The 27,382-nt window shown below is 39.2% G+C and overlaps 2 protein-coding genes across 5 annotated transcripts in view; one reads left to right on the top strand and one right to left on the bottom strand.

Annotated features, from left to right (window-relative positions):
• DOCK1 (dedicator of cytokinesis 1) overlaps positions 1 to 27,382 on the bottom strand; it is a 312,454-nt gene that overhangs the window by 167,217 nt on the left and 117,855 nt on the right. The window lies entirely within an intron of this gene.
• Positions 1 to 27,382, top strand: part of INSYN2A (inhibitory synaptic factor 2A) — a 49,734-nt gene that overhangs the window by 8,059 nt on the left and 14,293 nt on the right. Inside the window, exons 2-3 of the mRNA XM_074875536.1 lie at positions 7,077 to 8,277; positions 27,287 to 27,358. Of these exons, the coding sequence (XP_074731637.1) occupies positions 7,082 to 8,277; positions 27,287 to 27,358 (1,268 nt within the window). The 5' untranslated portion in view covers positions 7,077 to 7,081. The remainder of the gene's footprint in view (positions 1 to 7,076; positions 8,278 to 27,286; positions 27,359 to 27,382) is intronic.

Below are 27,382 nucleotides of genomic sequence, written 5' to 3'. Positions count from 1 at the left end.
AATGCTAATAAACCTTTACTCAGATTTTCATAGTAGCAATAGCTGCATAGCACAGTAAGAAAAATAAGTGTAATTCTTTTAACAGCAATGTTAATTTTTCCAGTACACTAAATCCTAGCAAATGTTTGACATTGTAACAACACTATGAATTGACAGGGAGTATCTTTTGGCATTAGATTTGTTCCAATATGAAGTTAATAGCCATTCACTCAGACCACAAGGGTCTATATTGTTTTTAATGCAAGTGCAAATCTGTTAGTCTTACTATTAGTTGTACAAACGTATTATGGGAAAAGTAACCCTTACTGTACAGAATTTTATCACGTTAAATGGATTCCTTTTAATTTTATACATGGAACAATATAGGAAGCAACAAAACCTGAGTATTATTAACATTTGTGTTCAGAACACGTAGCTGACGTGTCAAAATTATCAAAAATAGCAAATACCAGCTTGTGCATTCAGACAAATTGTTTTGTTTTGCAAGGAAGACTTTAAATAGTTTATCCTACAATAGATTCCTGTTTTATCTAAAATTCTGCAGGCTTATTAAATCATACATATTATTTGTTGCCACTTAGTTCTGAAGCTTAAAGCTCACAAGAGCATTTAAAGGCATTTACTGTCTATCTCAGCCATTAGCTGGGTTATGATTTTTATACATTATGCTCACAGAGGCTACCAATGGATGGGAGAAAAAAAAAGAGAGATAAATCAAATACCGTATGACCATGCTTATTCCAAAGGAAGACTTTCAAGGCAATTATGAATCTGTCATATGGCATCACTGAAACTAGATGATCAATAGATCCATTTTTTGAAATTGTACTAAGAACCATCACGACCCTACCAAACATTTGTAGTTTAGAGTGCAATGCATTATTTCTAAATAATGCATCCCAAAGCTGGTTTTTGCAGGAGGATGTAACTAAAAAAATAAAGGATCAGTCTAAGTTAGTAAACTTTGTTTCAGTCTGTAGGACCTCTTGATTTTTTTCAGTGAAAATATAACCCCCCTTCACAAACTATAAATTAGGGAGCATAGGAGCTTTCTTTTCAGGTATGAACAGCAATAACATAGGTGAGAAATCTCCAATCATCTCCAGACCAGAGGCTGAAAAGCACCGATTTAGGCAAATGGTGGTAATGTTGGGTAATTCGTTGAAGTGATGAAAACTTCTCCAAACAGGAAGATCATAAAGTTAGGGCAATTCACCCTCTACTTGATAAAATACAGAATACATAAATGCAGCAATAAGAATGAATTGAGCATTGAGGAATAAATAAGGAAGTTCAAGAGAGAGGAAACTCAAGTTCAATGCCTAAGGGCTTCAAAACAGATTTTTAAAAAAACACTAGTTTGACATTTACCAGCACTTCTAACTCTATTATTCTACATGAACAACTCTGATAAAAGGAAGACAGACTGGTCTACCACATCAGTTCTGTATGTCAATACATACAGTGGGGGTTTTTCCTAGCAATAGTCATCAGTACTTTTTACACCACAAAAATTGGGCATACCTGTGCCCTTGAATTTATCCAAAGTCATATTTTATCCACAAACTTGTGTATTAAAACTACTGAAAATTTGTAACACAGGAAAAGTTTCTGCAAACAACTAATAATAACTGGCTAAGATCATTCATCTTTTCCAACATCTTTATCAGTACAATTTTGATTACTGGACACTGATTACTAATAATTAGGATACTACTATATGATTTTTAAGTTTGTATCATAACACCACAGTCAGTTAATCTAACAAGTGGATGGATTCCTTTTAAAAGAGTGAAAATACTCCTGAATTAACGAAGTCAAAATGTCAAAGAAATAACATGATATTAGAAGCAGTCTATTTAACTCAAAATTAAGAAAAGCATTCAGATTACATGTAAAATATCCTCAGGTTGCTGTCACTGGTTTACACGATGGTATATTTAGAATTGACACAGAATAGGCTTCTAATATTGTACTTGTTTTTATGAACTAAATCCAAGTGTATTTCAAATCTCTATTTTTAATGATAGAAGTGCATTATATTTTATGTATACACTTAGAAGATGACATAGATACCAAATAGTTCTTGAAAACCAAATATGCATTATTAAATTTTATGGTAATATTTAGACATATAAAAATGGCATAGAACAGCAGGGATTTCTCAAGAGAAAGTATAGCCTCGATATACCCAGAAGCCTGAAGGCGTTGCAGATCACTAAGGAGTCTTCCTTTGCATGGTAAAGCCCAATTATTTGCAACCCCTTGCATTATTTTTCCTTTAAGCTGTTACATATGTGCACAAAAAACCTGTGCGCTCTTAATATGTGCACAGAAGTTTACAGCTGCATCTCTAAAGCCTTCACTTGGTCTGAAAATACAGAGACTGAAATCTATGCCTTTCATCTGCATTTGGAACGTGGAAAGTTTAACTCCACTCCGCTAATTAACACAGTTAGTCTTTGGGTATACTTCTGCATCATAAAACCGAGAGAAGTAAAATATAAATTATAAGGCAAGCTACAAATCTCCTTTTCCTTCATTAACAAATCAGTCTGGAAATTCAAGCCTATAATTCACCTTAGAGTGCAGTTACTTTGCAGAGTTTTGGATTAAGAGGGGAGGTCCTGCAAAGATTTACTTATGTACCTAAGCTTTACCTGCTGACACAGACTTGAATGGGACCGTTGGGAACCTACTGCTCCTCATAATTGAGGTGTGAATCACATAAAATCTAGGTCTCCTTCCTAGAAATGCCTGTTGTGTTGCTGAACTGAGGGGAAGAAATCTGGACAGTATCAATAAATGGAGAACTGAAAGGGAAGGATTTATTTAATTGAATAAAACATGCTATGGAGAACTGGAAATAATAAAGAAGGTGGTTTCCATAAGTTACCCTGAAGATTTTATACTAACTTAAGGCTTCTCTGTGCATCACTTTTTTGTTGCTATTATTAATAGTTTATTTCCATATTCAAATGAAAAGGAACACTGCTTAAGGGTATTCAGCCAGAAGTTTATAAACAAATCAAAGCCAAAAACTGAAAAATAAGCTCTGTGATTACTTAAATATTTAGCTTAGTAAATCATCTCATGCAATCAGGGTTTGTTTAGAGTAACTACAGACAAAAAGTTTAAATCTCTTATCTGTATTTAATTGGCATCTCCAACTAAAATTCAAATTCAAAGCCTTTATTAGCCCCCTGACAGAGTAAGCCATAAACTCTGCAGTACACATGCAAACTGAGAAACTCCGTCTCAGTAGCTTCCTGAAGTATCTGGAAATCCTGCAGCTTCAATCATATTTCAGAGCCGCACGTTTTATGTACGCCAGCCTTGCCTCGTGTTCCAGAAAGCGCTACCGAGATGAGTAAGGGGCAGCAGAATTAGAGAAGTAGTGCAGGGAAAGGAAATCCATTATGGCAGGATTTCCTTTTCCAGTTTCCTGGTCTCGATCCAGGCTGTGCCCATGGCACGCTCCTGTTCCCCAGGAAATCAGTAGGAACGCTGGCAGGAACTTCAGTGGAAAGAGGGCAGACTAGCAAGCTCAGTACAGGTTGAGCTCAAGTACAGGTTGAATGATTAAGCGAGGCCTCCCAGGAGATGATGTTGTAAACGCTAGTGCCTAAGTAAGCCAGAATTGGAGTCAACACCTTGTCCAAAACAAATTAAACCAAAAAAAAAAAAGTATTATATAAACTCTTCCGTGTTAAATATTTAACTCGCAATCAACTGTTTGCTCAACCGTTCTTTTATCAAATGTGCACATACAGTTCTCCTTGGAGACACTGAGATCTGAGTAAGGCTTAAAAAAATCTAGTTCTTTTGGTTGCTGTCATTCTTAATCACAGATATCTATAAAATTATTAATCCAAGCTACTAGTGGGAAAAGAAAACTCTAGATGAGCTAAATCAATCAGGCCTGTGCAACTGGGAAAAGGAGACAAGCAATTTTTGAAGAATCAATTTATTGGCTATTAAAGACATGCTTAAAATTAACTGCATCACAGAATATAGTTCCTCATTTATCTACTTCTGTAGAATATCACCAGACTCCTGGTTTCATCTGGGTTATGGACTCTATTAATTCCATCTAAGTCATTCCAAACAGACCCAGCAATCCTGCAGCCCCAAAGATTATGGGATTAAAGTAGTATTTGAAATAATCTGAAAATTGAGACTGGTCAGAGGTACACTAATCAAATACCAAGCCAATACTTGAAAATAAATTGTATGTTAGTGGATCCTACTGTCAAATAACCAAGTGCCAGAAAACTCACTTGGACAACTCTGAGGTATCCTGTGAGATGTTTGTCATGAGTGACTTTCAGATCTAACAACCACTTTTTGTAAGCCCCTTTTATGGGTAAAAATGTGTGCCCTCTTTTCAGACATAATTACTGAGTATTTCACATCTTTGTCAATGCAACATTTCATATTTGCTACAATTTTTTAGTAGTGCATGAACTCACATTAGCAGATTTGAAAACTAATGGATATAATGGCTGTTGTGTTATGTAGTTAGTTTTTTGGTAAACTCAATTCACCAGACCATTATGGAAATTTTGCTTCCAGTAGTTCTACATTAATGAAAGTGCAGAGGTTTTGGTTTTGACTGTAGTTTTTACCACATATTTTAGTTGTGTCTAAAGCTAATGCCTGTCCAACTGCAGGCTAATGGATCAGGTTTGTATCTTAGACAGCACTTCATTATTCACTAAAGCATTCCAAAATTCCACCCCTAGACAGACAGATGGATGGATAGATGTCTCTATTCCCTACCATCACCATCTTTGGAAGCTGTGAACCAGTGGGGCTCTGTATGCAGAACATCTCTCAAATAAAGGCATAACTTCACTCAGCAAACATGACTATAATTAAAAGACAGCCCAAAGCAGTCAGTAAAGGATACTAATATTCTCCACAAAGCACAACCGACTCCTTATTTAGGGTTTCAGCTGGAACAAAAAATTCCTGACATTCATATGTAGTTAATTTATTTTTTTTCCCCCCACAAAAATTTGTCTATATTTGTACATCATGTATTAACAGCACAGGAAAAACTGATCTTACCCCCCCAACCCCCCCCCCCTCCCCGGGCACAAAGTCCAAAAGATCACCCTGCTCCGCTTCGATTTTATCTTCAGGCTTCCCTCTAGCATTTCCATTTTATAATCTCTTTTCCCCAAAAAGAGGGCCTTGGTCACCTTCGTATCAGATACTAGGCCTGTATATACGTATCTAGTTTGAAATCTAGTATCTAGCAATCTCAGATTCCATTATTTGAATGTTTTTGTCCTGAATCTTCCCTCTTTTTGCTTTCTTCTACATCACACAGATTCAGATAGAAACTTCCCCTGCTAAAATGACTGCTGCTCACTCACCACTACCTGAACCTGACCAGTTAGATAGAAAAAGGCAAACTGGACAGATTCTAGAATATTTCAGTTACTTGGTGGCAAATTACGGGGACCAGGGAAGTAAAACATGAAAAAAAAAACCAGCAGGTAATGATACATTTACACGAGGACTTTTGAAACTAATTTGATAACCCAGAAGTCCAACCTTGCAGTCTACAGTGCGCCATGCACATTTGTGTGTCTTAATAACTTTGGGGAAATGTCACTACTACTTTTAAAAAAACATAAACATTCAGTTTTCCATTGAAAATAATTTCTCCTTAATGTTTTCTTAAATTAAAACTAAATCTAGACTAGTCATAAGGATTCACTCGTTTGTGTCACTGAGTTGACTTTATAAAACATACGCTATTCTGGCACTTAACTCTTGAAGAGTTTCACATTTTTTATGTAATAGACAAAAGAATTTTAATCTAAAATGTATTTCAAATACCGCATTGAAAGTCCCTTTACTCATTTTACATTGTACTCTGAGTCCCTCTGAGGGTACATCAGTGTTTAAAGAGGAGATACACACAGAATACTCAGATTAAGTGGGAATTTGGTAATTCCGTAAATCTCAGCATCAGGGAGAAATGTGTGCAATAGGAGAGTAAAAACGATGACTTCAAATCAGGTGTAAAAAGGAGGTCTTAACTATCCAGTTACTAGAGATCCCCTATGATCTGTACGAGGATCGAGCTGTTGGGTTTTTTTGCTATGTGCTGTGTTAAGCAGTTGGCATCTTTTCATCCTTGAGGAGGTGCTTATATTTCAATAGCAGATTAAGTAATTTCTGTGAATCATCACAGGTTTTTTGTGGTTTTTTTTTTTTTTTTTAGTACTTTAGGATCCTTTGGGATAAGAAGCTCTATTATAAAGGCATATTACTGCTTCTAGTAAAGGATGGGTTGTTTTGCATTTGAAGCAGAACCTTAATTGATGCACTGCTGACTTCTTCCACAAACTTCAATAGTTCATAAATTTTATACATACAGCAGCAGCAACCAGTTGCTAATATTTATACTCAGGTTTTAGGTTTAGCTATGAGGTAATTTTTTTTTTTTTTAAATCCAAATAATGGCACCACTAATGACCAGTTAATTTCTTTCAAAGATGCAGAGTACATTACACACAAGAAACATGTTTTGTAAGCAAGCATACTGGAAAAAATAACGCCAGTTTGACACTTCTTGTTACTAAACATCTGCATTAAAGGAGCATTAAGGGTGGTCAGCGCTCTAGATTTTTCTTTATTTGTACAGAGACATTTGCTTTTCATTTTCCCTGTGCTTTTTATTAACTATCAAGTAAATTCAGATGACTCGCGTTCTGAGAGCCCACGTTCCCTTGCAGTGACATCCAAGTGCTGAGCTAGCACCCTCAGCATGACAGCCATGGTGCCTGCCTTCTGAAAAGGGGTTTGGAAAAAACTTCTGGTGCCACGAAAACCTCTCTGAGGAGTGGGTGTTGTTAAACCGAGATAAAAATCACAATTTTCTAGCAAAACACTGAAGTCTAATAATATGAAGGACTATCACTTAAGAGAATCGAACAAAAAAGGGTGCAAGTGGCAGCTAAAGTAGAGGAAGTTAGCTCAAATATTGCAAACTTGGGGGGGGGGGAAGTAGCATTTTTGTTGTAACGTGAGGCTTTTTGAACTGTTTTTGAATGCAGGCATCATGGTGAGTAAGGAGCCCAGCAAATGCTTACTCACCACCTCGGAAAGCGAAGTTGAGCCGGCGGCTTCACTCGCGTTGGAGATGAAATATGCACTGGATCCCAACCGGCAGATTAAGAAACGAAACAAAGCCCTCCAGGTGAGATTTAAAGATATCTGCGAGGCCCAGAACGAGCAGAGGGACAAACAGCTGTCCACCACCCAGGATCCCGACAAGAGAGAAGCCAAGCCCATCTCCTACAAAACGGCTTATCGCAAGTACATGACAGTGCCTGCCCGGAGATCGATACCCAACGTCACCAAGAGCACAGGAGTTCAGACTTCACCCGATCTTAAAAAGTGTTACCAGACCTTTCCCCTGGACCGGAAAAAAGGGAATATTCTAAAAAGCGCCTCGACTGTCGACACCTTTAAGAGTCAAAACAACGGGTTTCTAATAGACGTTAAGGACAAAGAGGGCAGAAGCTCAGGGGAGGCCATCCCGTGGAGCAAGAAGGCCGGCAGCCTGCAGACGGCGGAGTTCATCTCCCACATCAACGAGCGCACCAACGCGGGATCTCGCGACAACGGGGCTGAGGCCTGGATAAGCAGCGATTTGCACAGCTCTCCCAAAGAGCCGCCGCCTCCTCCTCTCCCAAACTCGGCCGACCCCGCTTCGGAGGAGCCCACCGCTGCCCGGCCGCCCAGCCGAGGGAAACCGGTGGTGGGGCGGCCGGGGAGCGAGGAGGCCGCCCAGCCCCTCCACGGGAGGGTCTTCAAGACTGAAGTGGCCACCGTTTATTTACCGGCGGCTGGTTCAAACGCCTCGCAGCCCGACCTGCCAAACCTCGTGGCCGAGACCGACTGGTCCCCGTGCCCACCAGCCGAGGAGGACAAAAAGAGGACCGTGCACCTCAACGGGGTTCAGCCCCAGGCGGGAGATGCTCGAGCCTGCTCGTCGCGGGCGCAGTGCCAAGCCACCGAATGTAACGAACAGACCCTTCAGATAAACGTTTCGCCTATGGAGGAGAACCAGCCTTGCCAGACGGCTGTCGCCGTGAGCGAGGAATGCCAACAAATCGTGCCTCACACGGAAGTTGTGGACTTGAAAGCGCAGCTTCAGATGATGGAAAATTTGATCAGCTCTAGTCAGGAAACCATAAAAGTGTTGTTGGGTGTTATACAGGAGCTAGAGAAAGGAGAAGCTCACAGAGAAGGGTGAGTAGAAGCTCTTTACATGACTATAAACTGTTTTAAATGCCTTTTCTAACAAGTCCTGCCTTTGAATTTCCTAATGCAAATTTGCCCCCGTGCGTTCCTCCGCATCACACCAAGACATTACACGTGGTGCTTCTCACACGGACTCAGTTTTGCTGCTTTAGAGGCGAGTCCTAGGGAAACCTGCCAGCAGTATTCGCAGATTTGGTATCTGCTTGTCCTGGGATGTAATTAAGTGGTTATTTAGCAAAGAACCTATAATACCTCTTCTTGTACCTTTTCTAACGAGCACAGAACAAGCTGTTCTCCAAACAGGGTTAGCCAGGATGCTTTCACATCAGCAACTTGTATTAACTGTAATACCTCACCTGGCATGAAAAGCAGCAGAAAAACCTTCACTCTGTAAGAGACCTTTTTAAGATTAAGGGATATAATTCCATTAATGGCATATGAATCTTGTCTGGTTTACTTTCACCTTCTGAATTTTTAATGTTTCTTTCAGAAGGAAATTAGATTAAAACTTTGAATATCAAAGTCTTCTTTACAGCATTCGCACTACTCTACACACCACAAACACAAGCATAAAGAAACAAAATTTTGTTTATCCCTAGCTTACATTACAGTTAAATCAACCTAAATAGAATTACAAATACTACTTACTATAACACACTACAGCCTTTAGTCTTTACCTAGACAGTTCAACCCATCTGTTACATTACCTTAACAAGGGTTTTGCAGACTTACTTGCCTTAGTTTGCTAATCTTTATTCAATGAATGCACCTCAAAATATATGTGCACTGTTTGTGTGGTTTTAAGTAGTTCTGTAATTAAATCATAATTTGTCAGAAGAAATCTGGATTTTAAAATTAGGAACCAGTAGCTTGTGCTCCTTGAAGCAGCACATCTTTTCACTAGAGTCAAAAAGGTACATCTTAAGATTCGTAGTTCAACTCTTTCTCTAGGAATGTAGGAATCATCCTGTTAATCCTAAAAATTCTAACTGTTTTCATTAAAAAAGTCATCTTAGCTGTTGGACAATGCTGTCAACGCAGCCTTAGCATTTTTAGTTTATTTTACAGCTAGTTATAGTATTATTAAAATACCCTGTCAAATCCTGCATCTTCAGACTGGGAAGCTTCTTGGTGTAGCTGAAAGCAACACAGGCTTACTGATTTATTTTTTTAAATTATTATTCAGAAGAAGTGTTCCTCTGACTTTCTTAACTTACAGAAATGGCAAGAGAATTGGAAAGAAGTGACATGCTGCATGTCAAATTACAAAATACAGAAAAATATTTCTTCATCATAACTCATCATCTGATCATCGAGAACCCTGTGTGTTCACACACACACCTACCCACAAAGTCATCTGCTATAAATACCAGTGCTTCCTCCATACACTTAGAGATCAATTTTTTATCTTTTCCCAAAGATAGCAGAGCAACAGGTACAGCAAATACTTATTTTTTTACTGCCATTTAGTGTAGCCAACACTAGGAGTGTATCCCTGCCCTCAGCACAAAAGAGGTCCTGCCTGAACTATCGATGATTGCTCATATCTTCAAATAATCCTTCTGTAGTTGTCAACCTGACACAGCTGCAGCCTGTATCAGCCCTAAAATAGCGGAATTATCCATAAACCCCAGTTCTTCGGAATATCTCTACTGCCTCTTACAAACACAGACCTGTGTATTAGAGTCTACGAGACTACATGATATTTGACCAAAAGGAGCCTGTTTATTAGCACTCCTTTACTTTCCCCCCATAGGTCCCCCAGCAATGGTGAAATCACCACCTAAAGATACATCCCACATTTTTAAATCTTTTCAAACAAGTTGTGGCATGTGGAAGAGACAATTAAAACCTTTTAATGATTCTCTGACGATAACTGTAACCAGGGACAGTTATACCAGTGGTCGAAGTGAATTATAAAAATTGGAAGCAAAGTATCTACAAATCAGAGGGCGATTTTGGATGGGGGGGGTATTTTAAACATGACATACAAAGGTGCTGCCTTAAAACTTACCAAGAGCAGGAAAGGGTTTCTCCTTGGAACTGCTTTCAGCTACTCTTCCATACGCTTTCGGCACATCCCAAGCGTGCCCCCTCCCAGCTAGCCAGGAAGGATGTAGAGATGGGGAAGGAGGAAAGAAGAAAGATGCATACTTGCATATTTTCTCCCATTTTAGGAATTCTTGTATTCCAGATCCCTCTAATTTTCCAGCACCTGGGTGATTTTAAAGGAGATTGCACAAAGGAGACCAGCACTATGCTTGGGACATTTCTGTTCTCCACTGATCACACTCCAGAGCTGAGAGAACACTCTGTTCTTGTGCAAAGCACCAACACATTATTAACATGAAGCCTGTCTTTATCCCTATTTCCCTCAAATTAGACAACTATTTCAATAATAGGTTGCCCCATCCTTTTATTAGAATAATTCTTTCCAATTATTGCATTCATTTCTACAACAGTTTTGCCACGGAGACCCACCACTGTGTACACTGTTCTGTATCTTCTCGATTTTAGCATGTTGATCTTTTTACCTTTTATACCCAGGTGTTAGGTCAGTTTATACCAAGAAATTAAAAGCAGTTCTACTGCCATGTCTCTGCTTGTTGTAGCATATACGAGTCTTCCATCTGCTAAAACAGAAAACAATGTTCTGTGTTTATGGCACTCTGGTTTTCTTATGTATGTTAAATTCCTTACAGTAACATACAGCAAGAAACAAAAACATGCTGCTGATAAAAAAAAAATAAAATAAAAAAACCAAAACACATACCCGCAGCTAAATCTCTTAATCAGATTTTCCTCCCTTCAAGAAAATCAGTGTTCTTTAAGTGTTGTTGTCGTGCCATGGGACTAGTGCTCAGTAGATTCATTTTCACTAATATGCTGTAGGTCTTGAACTGCTATTACCGCAATTCATCACTAAATGAGTCGATGCCAGCAAAACTGTATCGGCATCTCTGAAGATAGTAGTATCATCCTTTGGGTGAACAGCATCTATGTCTACTTTTCAAAATGTCAGTACTACATTATCTGCAATTAACAACAACATAGAGCACTCAACTCTGCTGAAAAGAAAGTGGAAAACCACCAGAGGAGGAAGAGAAACACAGAGCAGCTCTACCAGCCGACGGAGCCGGGGGCTCATGTCGCTCTGCCAGATTGAAGGCTTCGAGGGTGCAGCGGGACCTCTCTCTTCTCTGAGCTGGGATCAGGCCTCATTTATTGGTCACAGAATGCAAAATTCAGGCCATCGGGAAACACAGCTCTCACCATCAGGCACTGCTTAATTTTAATGCATTAAATCTAGCTAAATAAAACTTAATAGGTTTGGGGACAGGGGTACAACTCATTTTCGCTAGCCTCTGAGCCCCCGATACCAAAGAAAGTTATTAAAACTGTGTATTTCTTATGTGCATCATTATTTACTAAATCTTTGGCAAAATGGTAATTCTACCTTACTATGTGGAAGCTTCTACCAAAAAAACCCTTACATCCCAGCAAAAGGCATTCAACAATGTTTGTGTTAAGTCATGCATGAATAGAAGTAACAGAGCTACAGCTTCAATTAAGTCTCCCAGCTCAAAGTTGAAAAACTATTGAATATTACATGATGCAAGGTGCAGCTTTACAACACTAAACAAGGTTTATGCCACAAATGATGTTTGCTTTGTCTTCTAGTAAACTATTAGCAACCTATATCAACTAGAGACATATTTGTCTGTATTCAGATACAGTGCATTCAATTAAGCAAGTCAGATTCTGCTCTGTACGGAGCCTCACTAAGACCAACAGGATTGAAAGCAAAATGCCAGTCACTAATTCCAAAACCTGGCTAACTAACACCTGTGAAATATAGAACAGAAGATGGACAGATAATCAAAAATAGTTTGCTGCTGGAGAACACCAGTGACCTGCCCTTTAAATCCTTACTGTGAAAAATAATAGTAATCTAGGCCCTTCTCATTATACAACAAATCAGCAATTTTAATAAACAAAGTACTCAATTTGCCATACAAAAATAAGTCACGGTATTTTGACTCTGACAGGCCAAATGCTACACATTAGACAAGAGTTAAATGAACCTGTTTCAGAGATAATTTATTTCTTAGTCAACAGTGGTTCAGGAATTTAAAGGGTTCTCAACAAACATTCATGAATCAAGCAGTCCCAACCTCCTTTGAAAAGGCTTTGAAAGAACACGTTCTCAGGGACAGAATTTAAATGTCATTTCACATTTTCCAATGTATAAGGGATATTTATGTCTCTTATAATCATTTCTAAGCAGAAAATAAACACATACTCTGTGTGTCTGGATGAATGTTAGTACCAAAGAGGAGAGCTTCACCCAGTGCAGAGACAGCATCCTCACCCAAGTACTTCTGTCTCAAAAATACTGCAAGCAATCATCCTCAAGGTCACACGAGTTGAGCATCAACTTATCATCCTGACTCAGGAAGGATGGTAAATGAAAGTCTGATAGCCAAAGCAATTATTGCCCAGATTGTTTGCTTTTCTCCTTTTCAGAAGCTACTTCAGCCCAGACGAAGGAGACAGAGCAAATAAAGGTAGTAACAACCTCTGCTGTCTAACTCAATCCATCTACACACACGAGCCAGCACTCTTAAAGGAGTTCCTTATTTCACATAAGGAGAAGAGAAAGCTTAAAGAGTTTACAAGAATGCAGCCTCTGAAAGCACAGCCTTTGGAAGTAATGTGCTAGCTGCAGAGATAATATGATGTGGTTTCATGTGGGATTTCCCCTCCTGTGTGGTGGTGTTTTGCTTTTTCAGTTACAGACATGGCAAAGGAAAAAAATTAGGAAAATCATTTCTAAGAGAAAACTTGGAAATGCAGGAAAGCAATAGATAAGTTTAACAGCAGAAGACAGCTGCACTACAAATAAATATATGAAAACCAGAAAGAAGACAATGAACTCCATCTGTGCTGCACAAATTGTGTCACATACCGAGTGCCACCAGGTTTTAAGAGGCTGTAACAGCAGTCCCTTGGAACAGGACTACGATGACGACCTTTATTTTCAACTCTGTGACCGTTACCTGCTGCATCCCTTTTGCCTGTCCTTTGGAGCGGTCACATTCATTCCGACTATTACTCCACCTGAGACACCTAAATTCTGATCTCTCTACCCTCACTACAGCTGTTGTATATCAGAGTGTGCATCATTTACAGGTCGTTCCCAAACACAGATACACCAAAACAGCTCAGAACTTGTAACGATTTACCTTTCTGAGGCAGACACAGGAAAGCTCTTTGGATGCATCTTCCTTAGTCAAGGAAAAGGAATGATTTTTGCACAAATCTTGCAATCCTTGGGCCAGTGGACGGTCGGGTGTATTTTTTTTAAATTCTAATCCATACATACCATTTTCTCTGCTGTTTCCACAAAGATCAGTCTTACAGTGAGGCATTCGACTACTGTAGTAGCAGGTTTTATTTTCCAGTTCCAACAGCAAGAGAACACCCTTCTCTTCCTTTTATTACAGCCATTTGTACAACTACTCCCTCTCTTTTTGTTAAGTATACAGTTAATTCTAATTATTATACAGTTAATTCTAATTACTAAGAACTGAACTGTCAGGCTTTGTCACTGCCTAACAGGTGTATGTGTCAGACTAAACTTTGAGCCCTATTCAAGCAAAATGCATTCCATGATCAGTTATGCTTTCCTCTTAGGTCACTAAAGCAGTTTGAAGATGAATTCTTTGCACGTGGGCCCGTGAGAGGTCCTCTCCCCTTGCCCTGTGCTCATTTCCCAATTACAGCTCATCCCTCAGCCATTGCTCAGATGCTCACTTACCCTTCCCTGAAAGCAGGGTAGGTATTAAGACGCCATAGAAGTCCATTTACCTGCCCTCACCATAAGTAACCTGGTTTTCCAAGCTATAAAACAGTAGTCCAGCCTTCTCCCTTTCTGTATTCCCCCCAAGCACTAATCAAGCAGACGTGGCAGCGCAGCGTGCTACGCACCGACGCCTCTCACAGCTCGGCAAACCTCCTCACTGGAACAATTTCATTATGTTCCAAAACTGCATATTTCCTGATGGAGATTATTTCATACCTACTGTCAGTCCACGTGACCGCCCTTGAGCCCTCTTACTTAGAATTCTCAGCCACCCCAAATGAAAGTTGATTATATAAGATTGATCATTAAAAGATCCAGTATCATTCAAGGTAAAAGATCCAGCATCACCCAAAGTTTAACCTCGTATTACACTTTTTCTGAATTAGATCACTAAAAACAATCTGGAGTTAGATCTACAAGGGCAGGTAACACGAGTATTTTATAGCTCAGTGTTTCATAGACATTCAAAACTTGATGAGATTTATACTTTGGATAGGATTTTTCATTAGAGTTGGACAAATTTATTCTGTTTCTCATAATGAAAGCTTCAGATCAAAGTGTCAGAATGAAGAAAAAGGGCAAACTCTCACAGTTCACAGACATTCCTGGAACATATGTCATAGGTAATCAGAGTACCTAGATCCTGTAACATTTAAGATAAAGAGCACTGGGCTAAATAACCCTACTGTCATAGCTAACTTACAGCTATTAAACATCCTTTGTGAGGAATATAGTGGTAGGAGGTTTTCAACAAGCAAATGATAATGAACAAAAATGAAAGGTAAACTGTTAGCAACAACCAGTATGTGGAATAAACATAAAGCAAACAAACAAAAAGAAACAATCTTTTTGGCAAAGTTACTAGATCTTCAGGCTTACTGTTTTCTCAGAAAAATGACGCTAAGAACGTTCTGAGTCTCAGAAAATATAACTTATTTTGCTAATATATTTCAGCTGTTTATCTGCATGTACTATACAGGCACAATTCAAAGAAAAAGTATTTGTAGTACTCAGAAAAATAATTTGATTTCTATCTAGTTGGTATTCAATAGACTTTAAAAACAAGCTGAAATACCATTCATCACCACAGCTCCCCATTTCAGCAGGGTTCGGCAGCACTTCAAGCTTTGAAGTGAAATTAAGGTTCAAGACTTTTCTGTCAGATTGGCTGCAGAGACACAAAGGCCAATAAAAGCAAGTTTCCACAATTCAAATCTGGAAACACTGGCGAAGTTTTATGGTGAATGAAAAAAAGTGTAAGCAGACTACGTTCTTGCTAAATATATCCATATGAATTACTGCAGATCATAAGGGAAGCTTTGCCAACTGTCACCAAGCTGTCCAAATTACATACCTGCAAGGAAGAGTTTTTCTACTAAATCAGTCTTTTAAAGAGAATGTTATTTAGGTGCTGAATTACCAGTTTTCACTTCACACAATTAGAATAATCCTTTAATAACTGCATTTTGACTGTTGGTAGTATTAGAATCCAAAGACACAGAGCAATGAGCCACGTACCTATCCAGTCATGTAAAAATGAGACAAAATGAGCTTTATAGTGTCAAATTTCTCACTGCTGTTTGTTCGCCAAGAGATTAATCCCCAGATTTCTAATTGACACCTACTTCTGAGCCCCTGTGCTTACACAAAGATATACTTATCTCTTATCCTGACTAGGGAAAAATGGATTTTGACTAGACAACTTTGTAAAAAGACTTGTCTGAAGAGGAGCATTTTGTTTTTAAACTGCTGAGGCTCCCAGCTACCCCAGGTTGCAGAATTAAGACATAAACATGCAGTTCAGTCTTAAGAAAGCTCCTGTGCAACACAGAGAAGTGAAGGTAAGCAAGCATTGGAGACAAAGAGTTAAGCTGGATTCAAATATCTGTGGGCTGTTTCAGTAACTGGAGGAAACATCTTTTAAGTGAGAGGCTCTTAAGCATGTGTCTGACCATCCTCCCTGTGTGCCACCTCTGTGTCACTGCTGCCTGCCTTAATTACAGATCCAGGAACTGTTCTCAGCTCAGACCTTGGAAAAAACACTGTTTCGTAGCTCTTAATGGCTTCATTTTGAGCTTTGCAAATACAGAGGAACTGTGAAGATAAATGAGTAAATAGATAACCAAGTTTAGATATGCAGAGCAGTCCAATGCCAGGGTATTTGCTGTCTGCAGTCAGCACGAGGCTACTCTTCCCTGGCACTGAACCATTTCTTCCATGTTATAAGCAAACGCTTAGAAAAGCAGCAGTTTAATAGAATACTTAAGTGAAATTGGGACAATTCTAAGCTTTCTGCAACCGTTTATTGCAATGGTTTGTTTCTGCATCTCATGGAGCAGCAGCATAGGAATCGGCTGGTCAACCAGGAAGGAAAAGTGTCATTCAGAGGGAGGCTGGAAATCTCTCCGAACATCCCCAGCTGGTCTTAGCCCTCTTTTACTACTAAGATGATGATAGAGGATGTTTTTCACCACGTTGTTCCTGCATGAACAAACCAGAAGAGGCTAGACAACACTGTATTGGGTACACTACAATTTTTTTTCTCTTGGTTCCAATATCCTGGGAAGATGCAATAGAAGCTGAGTGTGGTCTAGTAATTCATCAGCACGAGAGATGGGATTGTGGAGATGAGCAGAGGTATTTTGACATTAACAAGGCAATTTACACTCCGGAATAGTTCAACCTGGCATGACTTAGGTCATTTCTTAGGTAATGTGAGGAGATTCATTTACTTAATTGTCATCAATGCAAGCTCAGACAAAATTCCCAGGAATGGGACCTTTCTGAGCATCTGTGTACAAAGCTCAAGCAAATGTCAAACTGCTGCTTTACAGATTCTCCAGTACTGCAGTAAAATCTCAAACTACCATTAGTTAAAGAAATAAGAAAATAGGAAGTATTGAGACCTGCAAAGTGTTATTCAAGCTGCAACAGAAAAAAAAGAGTTCAGCACTTCCAGGGTCTTTCCTGCCTTTTTTTTTCCCTCCATACAGTTCCCTATCCTTCTTGCACATACCACACAATCAGCAAGATCAGTGGCCAGCAATTGTATTCTATGTTCTTAATTTTATGCTGCTGTGTAATATTTAGAATTTAAAGCAAGCTCTTTGGTTTGGCTATAGTATGGCTGATGTAGTTGTTATTATATTATCATTAATTATTATAATTAATATAATAAATATTATTATAAGCTGGTATAGGCTTATATGTAATGCACACAGTATTTGAGCTTGCACTGAAATCTCAATCACTTCAAAATTATAAAAAAAAAATTCTACAGACAACTTATTTCTCCTATCTTCCCTCCTTTAGAGAAACAATGCCTGTTAGCAGCCTTCTAATTTAAAAGTCCGAGTCAAGCAAAATCCAAGGTATTGTGTTTTAATACAGTTACTCACCCATAAACACACTATTAGTTCTTACCTCTGAAACACCCTTTGGTCTGGTCGGTTGAGAGGATTGCATTTGCATTAAAACTGCGCAGTTATGAATCTCCGTGCTGTGGCTGACGAAGGGCTATTAGCCACAGCGCAGGGAGTTGAATAATCACTCTGTAGTTGAGAAACTATTCAGCTGAGGGTCGGAGCAACAGGGAGGTGTGAGGGCACAAGCTGCTGGCAGGGATTTTTGCCCTGATGACACCACCACTGAACACATCGCCTCAGGCCCAAAAATCCCATGCAGAAGAAATTAATTTTAAAATGAGGTGGATTTGGGGGTGGAAGAAGAACGGGAACTCGGAAGAGGAACACAACACACTCTAAAGCTGCAGTAAAAGGACGAGTGAAGAGCTGGTGATGAGCTGTGGGTTCAAAAGTCTTGGGGCATCCAAGTAACAATGCTCTGAGGTCAGGAGTGAGACACAGTAGAGAGGTTTAGAGTGCAAGGGGTAAAGAGACAGACCTCATCTTAGTATACATAGGAGTGCGCTCTCTGATCACCCGCTGGAAGTGTTTGGCCTAAGAATTATACGCCAGCTATACAGTTGTTACTCAGCTAGAGCAAACAAATTCCCTGAATTATTATTAATACAAAGAGTTGACATTTTAATTACCCTCCTGATTTTTCTCAGGAGACAAGAGGCACAAATATTCAAGAGATGCTAGACCTTGTATGCACCTAATTTCTCTGTAAGATTTTGTGATTTCACTTGAAATACATTTTAATTCTCTCCATTCTCAAGGGGTTTTTTTAAATCACTAGACAGCCCTATTAAAATATGTATTTTTTTTAAAAAACCCTTCATTCCCTGACTAACCTGAGTATAATATAAAATGTATTTATGGGGTGAAAGCACTTGAATTGCTGTCTTGGGAGTCATGCCATACACCCACAGTGCAAATACCTCAAAAAGAAGATTAGTCATCTGCTTCCAACTGTCAGGATTCAGTAAGAGACAACAAACTACTGTCTTGGAAACAGTCTGAAAAATCTCACCATTGAGCTTCTGTACATTTCAAAGTATTTTCAGAAGCCAAGTGAATAATATCAGCCCTGTAATAACAAGACAGATAGGGAAAAAAAGAAGTGGAAAAAAGATTCTGATATTATTTTAGAGCATCAGAGGATTTCTGCTTTCATCCTCTGCCACCAGTTAAAATAACCTTTCAAAAATGAGTTAGTGAATTTGTGCAGTGCTTCGCCTTTTTTTTGTGCATGTTAGAACATCCTTGTTTCCAGCATGACGAAGGTCTTCCCCAGTATTTTGAGGGCCACAGCTGCTGATCAGTATGGACTGATCCTTGGTCCCTCCAGCCGTGCCACTGCCCAGCCTGCAGGCAGCCTCCACGCTCCCTGCTGTGCTGTAGCTTCCCTCAGAGAGAGGAAACTGTATTCATTAAGGTTTAGTTAATCCTCACATAGTAACTACTTAAAGAAAACCACCCCACTGATGCTGACCATCAGGGATCTCAGCTAAGGAGGAAAGGATAATGTTGTGTCCAAGTACCCAATGCCTCTGGCCTGGGGACATTCAGAGCAGAGGCACGGAGCTGGTACAGCTCAGACCTCTGCGCCTCTCAGCGAGTACCCCCCAGCTCCCAGCATACTCCAGAAGCAAACTGGTTTGTGCTTGAGCTCTGTTCCACGGGATTTCTGCACGTGTGCTCCAGCACGCAGACACTGAGCTTTGCTGCTAAATACGTTGACGGTTCCCAGAAAAGCTGCGCTGGTAACTTCAGACCAGCATGGGGAAGAACCACCATGATGGCAAATCCTGAGTACAAGCCCACGGGACTTTGCTCAGAAAGTCGGGCAACAGCTTCCAGCTGGGTGGAGCTGTCAGTGCCGGCAGTATGAGACAGCTCCACAGCCTCTCTCGGGTCCCTGCAAATTGCTACTGAGCAGTAACGGAGAGCTGGCTTCTACTCCTAATTGTAACACACAACCAATCAATTGCAAATACAATTAAGCCTAACCTGATGCAGGGCACACTGAAGCACCTCTGTCTCCAGCTGCTCCAAGTACTCTAAAAAGGACTTTTCCACTCTGGTGGAACTAACTCGTACTTTGTTACATGAAGTGGAACAGCCACCCTCAAACATAAGTAAGGGGCCCATGTTTACTGGGGGACACACCAGGGATGCTCCCAGGGCTTGTACTGGGGAACCAAATAAACACCACCACCAAACACCAGGGAAAACAGAAAAATCTTTAGTTGAAAGCCAAGGAGAAAAAAAAAGGAAAAAAAAAAAAAACCAACCCCCAAACCCAGCATACCTCTGAAAAGCATGAAGCAATTCAATGTTTGCGTCCAGCTGCAGACGTCAAAGGAAAAATCCTCAAGATAATTGCTCAAAGCACAACACTATTCTTGATTTTCACCGGGCTGTACCACTATCATCTATAAAGGGAAACTACCATGCCAACTGGTTTGATGGCAGGATGTAAGTTCTTAAGGGATATGAGGCAGATATTCATCCAACAGAAACATGATTTTGTTGATACAGATGCGTTTCTATGAGGCTTTCCACTGAGCTAGAATGGCAAATCCTTCCTCGGTTAGACTCAACTTATATGGCTAAGCAGGATTTATTTTAACCTGCAAAACATACACAAGTGATTTTCCTGCAGTTTACACAGCTAAAACATGACTTATTCAAGTCATAAAGGCAACTAAAACACACATGACATAGTGAAGTCATCCTGTTCTGCCAAAAGGCAAATTATGTTAATATTAACTATGGATAATTTTCTCTCGAAGCACAGTTATTAGCAATATTAGCACTGTAATACTTTACAGTAGGAAACAAAGGTTTTGAGAAGTTCTCCACCAGACTCTTTATTTTTAAATCACTATCCTGTAAAGACAGATAACATTACTGTGTTTAACTAGCTATACTATAAATAGTCCCAGCAGGACTAGGTCATGCAGGGAAATAAAACACCCATTTATACAAAGACTTAAGGAGAACCATGGCCTACGCTTCCTCAGCTATTCAGTATGGCAAAAACTGTCACTTCAAAACCCCTTCAAAGGCCCACTGCCATCTTGAGATCATTTGTTTCACTGTACTTTAATACAAACATCAACAAAAAAAAAAAATCTGGAAATCTGTTTATCCTCCTTGTTGGTGATAATACATCAAAAGTGTGATGAGCATCAAAATCATCTAAAGAGCATACCCGTCAGAGCATAAGCACACTCTGAAGCACAGGCACTTCTGTGAAATCATGCCATTAAGTAACTCAATTAATATGAAGTATTCCCTACATCCCAACAGCTAAGGGAAGGTATCCAGATGTAACAGATCTATCCTTCCAAATCACTTAAGATTTTTTTTTTCTTTGTTTGTTTTTAATAGATGTCCAGGATACTTGAATTAGTTGCCCCTTCACTAGCTACCTACTGAACACTAGAAAAAAAATCAGCATATACATATCTAAGCTCCCCTTCTCAGCTCAATGCGGTCTCTAATTTATACAAGCAAAAAACCACTCAAATGCAAAGATTTTGATGTTACAGTTGGTATTTTCAAAAAATGCCTCAAGCAGGTGCACAAATTCTGCATTTCACAGGGATTTAGAAGGCGTAATTCCCTTAGGCTGCTCTGAAAATTGCAGCCTATTATTAGTTACTGCCAGTCCATGTCAGCAAAATGGTTGCTCTTCATTATAATATTTTAATACTTGGAAGTGTTAATTGAGGTTAAGCTCAGGTAGTGCCAAGAATGCTGAAAGAAATGCAATAAAATGAAAGCCTCATGAAAATGATATGAAATGTAGGTAGCAAGCACGTGTAAAAAAACTGAGTGTGGAGATGAGATATCCCTCCCGAGGTGAGAGCTCATTAGACGCAGCCATGACAACACAACTAACCCAGGTCCATCCCTTCTCCAGAAGCTGACCATACAAAAACAGAAAATACAAGATGTAAGGTAGCAAAGACTGAAACTATCAGAGTAATGATTCTTGCTAGCATACCTCAAAACACGTGTTAGATGGTAAAGGAGCTCAAAACACAGTAATAGTACCAGTAGAACCAGGGAAGCTGGTTAAACATTCCAGTACAAGGATTCAGTTCCCTTCTTGCAAATCGGTCTGCATCCCATCAAACCATGAGTAGTGCCATGGTTACTTTGCTATGTTGATAGGATTAAAAAAAAAAAAAAATTTAAAAAATCATCACACTCAAGTCTTGTTTTTGAAGAAAAATCACAAAGTAGTACAAGTTCTAGCCAATTACCCAGAAAGCCACCTAATTAAACCAAAAGACTTCCTCCAGCATCCACAAGATAAATATTTTTCCAAATATAAACTAGATGATCTTTCTTCCTATGAGCACTGAGGAAGAAATGGGGAGCTGCTGATTGGTAGAGGAAGGGCTGGGGTCTTATTTATGGAAGTCAGAAGTAGATGTCAAGGAAGAACTTGTACTAGAAGCAAAGATGCCAGGCGCTGCTCTCTGACTGCCCCTCACATCTTAATACCAGCAGATTCCAAACGCTGCATGTTTTAGGAGACCTGAAGGGAGCAGTTCACACTGCAGCAAACACACGCAAAACTCGGCCTGGAAGAGCCCCGAGGAGCACCCCAGGGACCACGCCAGGCGAGGAGAGTCAGGATGAGGCCAGGAGACAGAGATGACCACCAGAAGGGCAAAATCAACCACCTCTTGTTCAACGCGCCCAATTTTTGCTCACACCTCAGTACCAAAAATGGAACTAGGTCTCCATTTTACTTTAAGGCTGATGGATTTTCTTCTTCCTGAGAGCGATTAGGTGTGACGGGCACATCCACGTGCCAAAGCAGCAGCACAGCAGAGCACCAGATGGGTCAGCACAACGTCACGGTGATCGAGTTTAATCTTAAGAATGGATGAAACAAGGGACAGACTGAAGCAAGTTATAAAATGTAATACTTCTTAAAAAACTGATGAGGCATTCCCAAAAATCAACATGTTAAGATTGGTAAGATGAGCTGCAAGGCTTAACGCTGAGATTATTTTTATGTGAAGTACATTGCCCACGGGAGTTGTAGCTTGGGGGAACTCCTAGCTCCCAGGTGTCTCACTCAATACCAAGTGAAATACTCCACTTTGGATCTAAACCAGACCAAACAAATTTTCTGTAGGAATCTTTGTACAGTAGGGAAAGGAAAAAAAAAAAAAAAAAAAAAAAAAAATCACATTTTACAGGATTTATTCTTAAAGAAAAACACTAGTTTACCAATGAGGAAAAAAGTTACTGGTCTCTGGCCTGAGCTCTTCTACACTGGAATACCCTTAAAATTATTTTTAAGGGGAGAGAAAAAAGTAGCTTATGCAAAATACTCCCATCTCACAAGGAAAGCACCATCACCTGGAACTCTGCTCTCCTGAACTCAGTATCCAGACTGTGCTCATAAACTGTTTCTAGCAGTTCATATGGAGGGGAAGCTCAATTTTTCAGTAAGTCTGCACTGCAAACCAGCCTTGCTGCCTCAGAGATCCATGGAAATGCTATGCCAATAGTAGAACCCTTGCCGGCATGAAGTGGATGAATTCCATGCATGTGTTTATGTAGATAATTATGTGAAAACAAGAAAGTAAAAGTCCAAAGCCCTGGGGTATCAACAACAGAGTTTCTTCATGAAGAGTTTAATTTATATAGAAATAATTGAATTTATACTGTACTAACACTCACAGAACACAGTCCTGGCTAAAGAGCTATCAAACTGCCCTATGGAAACCAAACAGTGGGGCAACCAGGTAGTGTTCTCAGGGCTTGCAAAGGAGTCTAACAGGATGGTTCAGAGAAGGCAACGTTACTAAATCTGTAGTTTGAAAGGAAAATCATCTCTGAAAAGCTGAACATAATACGGAAAATGATGATTTAAGAAAAGTTCATCGTAAATTACATCCGACTAGAAAAAAAAACGTATCACCGTGAACAGTGCAGTTGGTGAATGACAATGATGCTAAAACCAATCCGTGCTGAGCCTGTAAGCTGAGAAATCAGTATTTCAGATTGATCATCCAAATATCATACCATTTTTAATCAAAGGACCATTTTCATCAACTTAATGAATGATTTGAATGAATGCCTTATACCATCAAATAGGAAATATGTTTTTAAAGTATTTGAAAGTCTGAAATTATTGGGCATTTAAAGATCGTGTGCTTTAGAAACTAATTTAAATAAAATACTGAAGATTCAATTTTGAGAAAGACAGTTTATTAACCTAAAGTGTAGATGATACCTTATTTTTAATAAGATCTCAAAACCTGCCAGTTACAGAAGCAGGACTATAGTTCATGACTGAACTGACACATCCACATTCAGACTAAATATAGTTTGGCTTTTGCTAAATAAGTAACCAGCCTACCAGCACTCGGTGAGTTTATCACAACTAAAATATTACTGGTTTGTGAAGATGGGCAGGGGGAAACCTGATGGTAAACCATCATAGTGAGAGCATAACTAAGAGAGTGACCATACACATACTTCTGTTTTCCAGGTGTAAGCATACAGGGAAGGAAAGGATCCAGAGACATAGCTGTATGATTTTTAATACTGTGATATGTTTATTTGGGTGTTTAATCCCGTATGACTGCTCACTGAAGTGTTTCAAAGTTCTGTGCCAGACTGAGTGGGATTTCTCACCGCTGCAGATTTGTCCTGGGGGCTCTGATTTATCCCTTCCCTTCTCCACTCACAGGTTTCAGCACACACAGGAATACTCATCCTCCCTTCTCTTTCAGACAAAAAATTCCCCCCTTGTCCCAGTCCCACAGTGAAAGCCATGGTTCTCAAACAACCCACTTAGGGGGGAAAAATAAAAACTTCAAGATTCACTGTAAAACAGACGACCTGGCCACCTTACTTTTACAACTCTTGCTCTTTTAGAGCAAATCCCTCGAAGCACCAGGTGTGTCCCTAAAATACAACCAACCATTTTCCTAAGGAGCTCTAAAAATAAGATGTCACTCTTTGTCACAAGGCTCATCTCACAGCAATCCAGGATAACGGGGACAGGTATAAGCAGACTAAATACTACAGTTCGCTTTCATAAACACTGTACTTTGGAAATCTTATTAAAAAACCCTTATTATTAAGTTATTTCTTAAGCAGCAGAATGGAGAGGCAGGTCAAACACGAGCAGCATAAACCCTGCAGCCCTGTGCAGAAACAGGAGAGACTGGCAGAGAGGAGGAGGTTGTTAGTCTACGAGCCAGATAATTAACTGTGTATTTCAATGGTAGTTTGCAGGCGTAAAAAGATGAATGAAAATGTCCCAACTGGAAACTAATGAAAAAAAAAAAAAAAACAAGAAAAACCCACTCAACCTGGCACCCAGCACAGTGTGTTTATGCCTTTACCTATAAAGAGGCACTCAGACACCTCAGCTGTATTCCTCTGCAGGCGATTATGAACTGCCCTTTATGTCCTCAGTAAATAAAGCCTTTCACCTACTGATCTGTAAACTTGAAATGTTGTTTTTTAGTACTTGGATCAATAGCTTGGAAAAAACATTTTACAAGTCCAAGTTTAATAGCGTGGTGACAATTTGAATGTCAACTTGCGGGAGTTTTTAAAAGGGGAATTGAAAAACAGATACTTCACCCCTCTTAAGGAGCATAAAAACTAAAAATAATCAAATATAAACCAGTGTTGGGGTTTTTTTTCCCCATAAGGAATAGTACATAATATAGCAATTCTACTCTGTAACGTTCTTTTGCACATCTGGCTTTGTTGTTGTGTTAAAATTGTAGCAATCTAGTTAATTTGACTATGTTCCTCTGAATAAAAAGTATTTCTGAGGCCACTGAATTATTACTTGATATCAAATTGTAAACCCAGAGTGTTCCACCCTCTTCAAATAACGAAAACCAACTAGATCAGCAAGAACTCTACCTTGCATTTTGCTTTAGGAGGGAAAAACAATCTTTATTATAAAAGCAGATTCACCCTGTTATGAACTGCTCTCTGTACTACCACTGTGCTGAGGAGCTGCAGTCAGAGGCCGAGAGCACTTTGCCATGACACCACCTGAACAATCGACAATCAAAGTAATCAGAGTGGAAGCAGAAGTGTCACCTGTGAAGACAAGGTTGGTCTAATAAACCTCAGGTTCACTCTCTGCCTTCAAGTTCAGACTGATAAATTTCCTCTTTAAAAAAGATTATACATATGTGTTTGATATAAACTTGTAAGTAACGTAATAAACTTTTAAACCAATATTCAAACCTTTAAAATAGTAAGGAAAAGTGACACAGAACAAGATGGTCATTTTCAAGGAAAACAGTATGTTCACCAAGAAAAATAACTGCTGCAGGCTATTTAGGAAATGCTGATTTTCCATCTTAGGCACATTAAACAGTTTGTATATCATTTCCCATTACTACTTTCTATTGTATAGATTTGATATTCTGTCACATAAAAATTAAGTCAACTTTTCTGCAAATGTTGTCTTTTTCACTACTGTTACTTTGGCGGGGAAGCAGAGAAAAAGGGGCTCTGTCCCCAAGGCAAGGCAGCGAAGGTACAGAGATGCTCTGTTAAAAGAGGCCAATGCTGAATTCTTTGAGGTCAATTAGTTGAACTGTTTAGGTAAGGAAGGTCCCAGGCTTCATGGCAGACCTGACTTCAGAAGCATTTTCTTAAGTAATCCTGACCTGATCTATTCTCCACACCTTCCAAATTTCACAGATGAGCTATTTCCCCACTTCTTTTTAAAACAACTGTGAAGAAACTTTGCAGATACTATGTATTTTACACAAACTGAAAATAACTTTAAAAGATTTTAAGTTTGTGATTTTACAAATAAAGGAAGTATAACTACATAAATACCGACTTAGGAATTTTAACTTTAAACTTATTTGCATGCAAGAACATTTGTGTTGAAAGGTGGGCAATTGTGTTCTTTTTAATTTATTTCAATAAAAATTCTATGTCCAGAAAAGTACTTGCATATATTAAAAAAAAAAAACCAAAACCCTTTTCAATGCGAATTGACCAAATCAGCGACAATACACAGGTAAATTAAGAGACACTGCTGTAACAGACTTCAAACCAAAGTGTGACAAGGGACAGCTGTAGGCTAGGTGAGTACAGGAAGTCTTATTTAAATTACATTTTCTTCCTTTGAAGACATAAACATCTCTACTACAGATCTTCAGATCTCACTGCTGAAGGACAAAATTTCTAAATAGATAATGCCATTTTCCGGTATTGCTTCGATACATGCAGCAATAACTAGGAAAAGCCTCATGTATTTCAGAAAGCAGGAAAACAAACAAACAAACAAACAGTAAACCAGCCCTGTCGTGTCTGGGGAAACTGTAAGCATGTCCATTTAAGGTTCATCACTTTGGTACACAGCAGCTTTATGTAGAAAGAGGGTCATGTAACTTGGTTTCCCTGCTGTTTTCCCTTTTAATTTACAGAAGTGTAATAGAAAGAAATCTTTTATTTTCTCCTTGCAGTCATTAAAAGACTCATTTTTCAAAATAACTTCATGTTCCCATTGTTCAGTGAAGCTGAATATGCTATTTTTGATCCTGTTTTCCTAATGGCTAGATTTTTGTATTCAATATTAAAGTTTAAAAAAAAATAATTCCTGAAGTTCTGATTTCTATGAAAAGCATCATAGAAGGCAAAAACATGTTAAAACAAATTACTTTTTAATGACCTCATGTTCTTGTCTTTGTAGGCTTTCATATCGGACTGGTCAAGACACGGCTAATTGCGACACATGCAGGAACAGTGCATGTATTATCTATAGGTAGGTTAAAAGTACACTTCTTCC

The sequence above is a fragment of the Strix uralensis genome, chromosome 7, assembly GCF_047716275.1.
Source record: "Strix uralensis isolate ZFMK-TIS-50842 chromosome 7, bStrUra1, whole genome shotgun sequence".
NCBI classification, from domain to species: Eukaryota; Metazoa; Chordata; class Aves; order Strigiformes; family Strigidae; genus Strix; species Strix uralensis.
The sequence above is the reverse complement of the archived record's forward strand: the minus strand, read 5'-3'. Positions and strand labels throughout refer to the sequence as shown.